Here is a 7762-nt window from a genome sequence, read left to right as displayed (position 1 = left end):
ATCTATCTATCTATCTATCTATCTATCTATCTATCTAAATGTAAATATAGCCTGAGATAAAACACAAGCTAACAAAACTAGCAGAGGATGTGCACAGAGCTTGTTCTGTGCATCTGATCTCATTCAGCTACAGGATGTGAACAGCTGTCTCCCGTCCCCCATCTGCTGCTGAGTACTGTTCTGGGACCACCAGGGCTGCTACTGTTTCACCGTGTGATCATGTGGCTTTCAGGTGTCCCTGGTGGTGAACGTAGCCAGTGAATGTGGCTTCACCGAGGACCACTACAAAGACCTGCAGCAGCTCCAGAGGAACTTCGGGCCGTACCACTTCAACGTGCTGGCCTTCCCCTGCAACCAGTTTGGGCAGCAGGAGCCCGGCAGCGACAAGGAGATCGACAGCTTTGTGCGCAGAGTCTACGGCGTCTCCTTCCCTCTGTTCAGTAAAATCGCCGTCGTCGGAACCGGAGTCAACAACGTCTACAAGTACCTTGTTGGTGAGTGAGATTCAAGACTTCTAGATTTCAAGATATTGTCATACCACAGTACACAGTACATGCAAAGTTCACAGCTTAAAAAATAAAAATATGATTATAAAAATAAATTATGCTTATACGGCTGTGTAGATCATGTAGAGTGATAAAAAAACTGAAAAATATAAATCTAGTCTGGATATATACAGTTGGGAGTGTAAATATTAATATTAAAATAGTGCGGTTGAGAATAAGGTGCAGTCAGAATAGCTAATTATTTACTGTATATGAATAGTATTCAGATTGATTGGTCTGATTTAGTGGGTTCCATTGTGTTGGTGTTGGTGTGAATTTGTTCTTGCAATCACATGAACATGTTTTCTTTATTTAGCAAAAGAGTCCGGCATTATGATTTATTAATTCAATTATGAAACACACAGGGTGAAAAGAGGAGCTGCAGCAATGTGCAGTACAACAACAATATGGTGTTTATTGAAAATTAAACCATGTAACCTATTCTGATACAACCTCTAAATATAAATGTGAACCTGAAAATGAGCACTTAAAACACTGTAATGTACCCCTGACATAATGTTTTTAAATTGTGAAGGCTGTCACTTCTTCTTCTTCTTCTTTCTTACTTGGCAGAGTCTTCTGGAAAGGAGCCTGACTGGAATTTCTGGAAGTATCTCATCGACGTAAACGGCAAAGTGGTGGATGCATGGGGCCCGAAGGTTTCTGTCAAAGAAATCCAACCCAAAATAGCTGACATGGTGCGGCAGATCATCCTAAAGAAGAAAGAAGAGCTTTAACCCCCGTTAAAAAGACCCCTTAGTGTTAGGGTTAGATTTAAAGTCACTGCTACGTAACCCAATGAAGAGATCAACTGAATCCATTTATTGTGTTTGGACAATCAGACTTTGTTAGAATAAACCATTAAATCCACGTCTCATAGCGAAAGCAAGTGTCTCTCTGAAAGCACTGATGACACACCACTAGCTTTTTAAATTCAATGTTAAGTTTATTATCAGGTGGATGAGATTTGAAACCTTTAAGCCAAAGAGCTCCGGTCTTCCGTCATGTGATTGTTTTTTTATTCATTGTGATTTGTGGAATAAACCTTTACTGTGATGAGAGTGATATCTTGCTGTACTGTGTTTATGTTACACTGTTTTAGTTAGTAGACATTTTCAGAACTTACTTTTACTTAAAGCACACAGACCTTTGTGATTTCACTACATCTATTGGCTATATAAAAAAGGGTTTTTAACACATTATAATTTGAGACCATTTTTTTGCTTCCCGATACAGATTCTGATACCGGATCTTGCGGCTGATACCGAGTATCGATCCGTTACCAGTGTGTCATATATTTTATTATGTTGTAACAACTGTATACTACTATCCCTGTATAGATGGGATATGATTTCTATCTTTGTTGTTTCTTTCATCATCCAGTTTGACAGTCCGTTATAACGGAAAAACAACACAAATAAACTACTTTAACATAGACTTTATTTAGAGCTTTATTATAAACTCCAGTACTTCCCGATACCGATATCAGCGTTTTAGGAAGTATCGGAACATCTCTAACTATAATGTACTGTAGGTATAAGCAGATTTAAGGTCTTTTTAAGTTTATACGTGGGTCAACAACCTGTGAAACCCAAAAGTTGAAGCTGTTATATGAAAAAAAAAAAATTTTTAAGTTTTTTTCCCTTTATTGGATTGGCAGAGATGTGTGAAATGAGCTCAACCCACTGAGCTATCTGGGTGCCCGTTATATGAAAATAATTAATAAATACTGTAATTTCCATTTCTATGGATGAAATACCCTTGACTTGACCTGAAATATTATAACAGTAGAACAACAATACTAATGTACACAATGGCCTCATAGGAGAAGTTTGGATTTTATACAATATACATCAATAAATACTTAAAATCTTATATCCACTTTTAACTACATTTTCAATAGGTTATTAAGAATATTAATCAATGTCAAACAGTACATTTGTAAGTCATTTTTATTTAAAAAAAAACATCTCCTGCTGTAAATACCTATGTTTTAGATGTCTTGACTCAGAGCTCTCAAATTGGCTGGAAAGTTGAAACTTTACCCCTCATGTTGTCCTCATGTTGTCCTCATGTTGTCCTCGGGTCAAATTGACGTGTTTTCCTATATCAATGTTCTTTTTAATTCCCCAAAATAACATGATTGATTCCACACAATGCACTTTGGCAAGTACAAATCTCTAGTTTCAATAATTTTTGGGCGTCTTCATTCAATTTTATAGCATTTGAAGAAAAAAACAATGGAAGTGTTGTTGAAATATTATTGAGTAAAAGTCGACATATTCCAGTCTGTGATTATCATCAACATCCATTCCTTTAATTTTAGTCTCAATAATTCCTTATTTCTGCTTTTCTAACTCAAACATTAGGTGTAATTTCCTAAAAATAAGCTTTATTGACCATAAATTAAAAAAAGACTTGAAATACTAAAGTTAATATTTAGAGAAGTTTTCTCTGAGAAAATGAGCCTACTTCTCACATGCTTTATTACACTGTAACGAATTTGACTGTAGATTTTACAGTAAACACCTGGCAAAAAAGTTGGTGCCAGCAAAATCTTGTAAAATTACTGTTATAACTGTAAAAATAATTACAGTATAAGACAGATTTCTTTTACAGGTTTTTTGTTGACATAAATTACAGCAATGTTTGTTTTTTTAAGGAAAACAATATTTATTGGAATTTAGTTTACAACATTATCTTGTTATTCATTACAGCTTTTACCTGGCAACTCGAGTTGCCAGGTAATAGCTGTAAATACTTCACAATACAATATGTTGTTGTAATTGTTTTTTACAACAACATATTGATTGTGAAATATTTACAGCTTTTTGCTGGCAACTCAAGTATCCAGCAAAAGATGTAAATATTCACAAATACAAACGGTGTTGTAAACAAATATACAGTTATTAGTTTTTTACATTCGCAGCTTTGCTGATGCCTATTGTAAAGTGTTTTAAATAAGACCAACTGCTTTTAATTCAAAAACCATTGCTTAGATTCTCTTCAACTGTAAAATAAAACCAGAGTCAGAGATGCAACTCATGACATTTTATTATTAAAATGCAACACAGTGTAACAATACTGTATGTTTTCAGAAGGTAACTTCTATTTTTCTTAAGAGCTCATAATGACCATGATAGAACCAACCCGATAATCGTCCGGACAGTCCGGCGAGGTTGGTGACTCAAGTCTGTTCGGTGTGCTCCGTGTTTAATTAGTGAACTGATTCTTGGAGAGCATTTCGAGGAACCATCTGTGTTACTTTTTGTCATTTGTTGACGTCTACCTCTCCCCCTACCTCCCGTTGAGTAGAGAGGAGACGCAAGGGTTCATGCAGTTCCTCTCTTTCTCCTGTATGTTCTCATGTTTTTGGCTCAACACTTTTGTTGTCTTGGTTCCACTTGAAGGGTTCAGTACGATGAAGCATCTGATATCACAAAATCACATGCAAATAAACTTCATGAAAAAGTGCCTTAACTGCTCTACAAGATGCAAAATACATCCGGCTGTGCTAATCTGTATGTGGGTATGTATATGTGTACATGCATGCGGGTGTGTATGCATAAAGATCCTTTTTTGTATGTTTGCTTTGAGCCATAGTGGGGAAGGTCGGGGTAGGGTGGGCATAGAAAAGTATGCGTAACTGTAAAATGAACTTTCATCTAGGATTTCTTGTGAATGCAACAGATAAAAAAGAACAAGTTTATAGTTTATTCGCCTAAATTCCCCAGTTTACCTCAATGCAGAACTACTTTTCAAAATGTATAATCAAATAGGTCTTTATTGTCAATGTTTGAAAAACAACAAAACAGTTTAACAGCTCTCAGAATGAATGTAATTAGTATAAAATGAATTGGTTCTGCAATGATTTAAAGCATTTAGGTAAATAACTGCTAACTTACCCTTTTTATAAACTCAAAAATCATTTAATTAAGGGATTTACTGTAAGTACACTTAAAGCAAAATAAAATCTCTGTTACTCATAATAACTAACTCTACAAAATAATATCAACTGCATTCTACTAACTTATAATCTACAAGCACATAGTTACCTTGAATGAATTTGTGTGCAGATGCTGCTCCGTAACACCAGATTAAAGATGTAGTAGCTCGAAAACAAAGCTGCCATCCCACCACGAAGTTGGGATGTGGAGGCACAACCACCTGACCCCGATGCTCGCTCCAAACGGTTGCTGTAGAAATTCCACCTAAACATAAAAAAACAAAGAAACACCAAACAGAAACACACACAGCTTTAATTAACTAACCATTAATGTGCCATTATTATATAAACACCCCGAAACTAGTGCTTCACTACCAACACCCAAACTGTCACATTTAAAATGCCACAGAACATTACACATTCAGGCATTTCGCATTAATGTTTTTACCTGAAAAATTCTTCAGCCATGTTGTTGATCACGTGTCAGCGATGCGCTCGTTCAGGATGTTTCTCCTCCCTGTGGCTAGGCTAAACAATACAAAAGTTGAAAAACACACGTTATGTTGGAATATAACATTATAACATCTGTATAAACAGTGTGTTAGGCGCTTGAGAGTGTATAAGCCCTTATACACCCACATGGCCATCATATTTGCCATGGCCGTTTTTCTTCTAAATATAATTGTTACAGCTATGTTGGGGTTGATATAATTTCTTACACAGATTTGATTTTAAATTTAGCCATTATTGACCCACTCAAGAATTGATAAAAAGATTGTTCAAGTTACCACCAAAATACCACATTGAGCACCAAGACTTGAGATACACTGTAGAAAAGGAATTATTCATTGTTCCAAAAACGTTTTGACAAGTTTAGAATTCATCACACATTTAAGAGTCCACAAACTCAGTTTTCTAGTTAACTAAATTCATGCACCCCCAAGGCTGTGGGGACCCCACTCTGCTGAATATTTAAATACCCCTTTTATTACAGGTGAAAAATAGTGTGCACTGCATGAAATAACTGCATCTGGGATTATCCAAAAGTGGCCAGTCTGTTAAGGGAAGACTCATGGTGGCCTCACATCCCGTTTCATTCGAATTTCTTTAATTAGAGGTCAAGGGTCCCCTTAGAAAATAGCCGAGCCTTTTTTCACACAGCTATCATTAACATAATGACGAATGTTTTAAACGGGGCCATCCTAATGTCGGACTCTAACTTAGTTCATAGAAGAGTTGTTAAAGTTAAATATCAACCGAAATTAAAGGTCTATTTCAGGGGTCGTGCAAAGTCAAACGTTATTATATTTATACATTACCTGTTAAATCGAACAATATTAATGATGGGCTTTCGCTTCAATAAGGCAATTTTCTCTAACTACGGGACTTTGTATCAACGTTAATGGGCCGTCTGCAGCCTGATCTGAGGCGATGTGGCTAATGCATACGGTTAGCTAGCTAGTTTTTTTCCCACTAACGTTGACTTCAGTTTGCTAGTGTAAGCTATAAGGTGAAGAAATGTACAGTCAGACAGTCAAATAAGCTAAATAAAACACTGTGACGTTAGGCTAACGTTATTACCAACGACCCGCTCCGGGGCGCCTGACCGTCCGGTAGCGTTAGCTACTTCTGCTGCATGCCTGCGTGACGTTAAATTGACGTTACAACACAGACACTACTCCTTATTATGTAAAATAAATATAAAAAGGTTAACCGTTAACGCTAACATTACACCCACTATACTTCCTTAACCTAGCATTAAACTGCTTGCCTGGGATTTTGTTCAAAATTCCTTCTGAAAAGTCTCCAGCTAATGTTAGCTAGCTATAAGAACATTATTGTAGGGCCTGCACTAGACTGAAACACGGTCAACTTAGGTTATTTCAACAACCATTAACAAGTTAAACCACAATGTAATTATGTAGGCATTCATAATAGTATAGCCTACTTACGTATTCAGGGCTGCCAACTCTCACGCATTGGCCGTGAGACACACGCATTTGATGGTTCACACGCTCACACGCCACACCCCCGATTTCTCACGCCGAAGTGTCAACCCGTCGGTCAAATTTCTGAAAGATGTGTTTATCATGTTTTTACCTGTTGAGTCACTTATGATCGACTAGTTGTGCTTTCAGAGACTGTGAGAGGTTCAAGAGCGCCCCTGTTGTGGTTTCGAATTGTCGCAAACTGAGAACATTTTTGCACGAGCCATCCCAGGTGCATTTCCCCGGCTTCAGGTCTGAGCTCTGAGTATCACAGACCGTCCGTCGCTTCGTGTCCACTCTCTCAACAATAGAGTGAGCAGCGCGGCTGGTAGTGTAGCAACTTCAGTTCATGTTATTGGACTCGCTCTGGGGGGGGCAGTGACGCGTTGCGTCCGTGTAGTCCTCCGATAAGAGCAGCGTACGGAACACCTCTAAACTTTGTCAGACCAGAAACCCAAGGGGCCTCTGTGTCTGTCAGACGGTCTGCATGAGAATCCACCTATCACCGGAGCGACTGCACAGCAGACGGGAGGAGTTATATTTTGAATGTGCACAAAGTTGTAAATGAGCAGAAATCTGATGAAACACATCTGAGCTGTATCTATATATACTATAATATAATATATATATTATTATAATATATATATATAATATATTTAATCATAATATATATATAAATACTGCAGCGTTGGGCCATCTTGTACTTCTCTAACCTCTGTGCATCTCTAAATGTAACTGTAAATAATTAATTTGATGTTTTTTAAATGAACAATTAGTCTTTATTTTCACAAAAAGTAAATACAGTAAGTGGGGCACAGAGGATGAGGGCCAAACATTACTGAGCCTTGGCACAAAGGTTAAGGATTAGAATTATGTAACTCAGTGGTTCTCATTCTTTAGAATTTCAGTGGTCTTAGTTGATCCTCTCTCATTATTTAACTTTGGGTCCCTGGTCCCTACACCAGGGACCCCTGGACCTGTTCACCACAGACCCAAATCTCTCAGCTGTTGCTGACATATGCTACTGTCCTTCATGTGGTTCAATATTTGGCACATTTGTGTGGGTCGTTCTATGTCAAAGAAGTTAATAATGTAAAGCTGAATGCTAAAACCTGCTGACTACAACAACGCAAAGGCTCTTAACCCTACAGTTTTGCACTATTATGCAAGACTTGATTTCTCCATTTTTTTGCAAAAAACTCTCCAGAAAGGGCCATTAATGGTTTATTTTTCAATTCTTTTCCTGGTGGAGTATACCCCAACCCCCCTATAGGAGAGCCAAA

General features: G+C 37.4%; 1 protein-coding gene across 1 annotated transcript in view; it reads left to right on the top strand.

The window, feature by feature from the left end:
* The window catches only part of gpx7 (glutathione peroxidase 7), a 15342-nt gene extending 13732 nt beyond the window's left edge, over positions 1-1610 (top strand). Inside the window, exons 2-3 of the mRNA XM_032525396.1 lie at positions 233-494; positions 1119-1610. Of these exons, the coding sequence (XP_032381287.1) occupies positions 233-494; positions 1119-1282 (426 nt within the window). The 3' untranslated portion in view covers positions 1283-1610. The remainder of the gene's footprint in view (positions 1-232; positions 495-1118) is intronic.
* The last annotated feature ends 6152 nt before the right edge of the window (positions 1611-7762 follow it).

The sequence above is a fragment of the Etheostoma spectabile genome, chromosome 9 (genome assembly GCF_008692095.1).
Source record: "Etheostoma spectabile isolate EspeVRDwgs_2016 chromosome 9, UIUC_Espe_1.0, whole genome shotgun sequence".
Lineage (NCBI taxonomy): Eukaryota > Metazoa > Chordata > Actinopteri > Perciformes > Percidae > Etheostoma > Etheostoma spectabile.
Note: the sequence above shows the minus strand (reverse complement) of the source record. Positions and strands in the feature narration are given on the sequence as shown.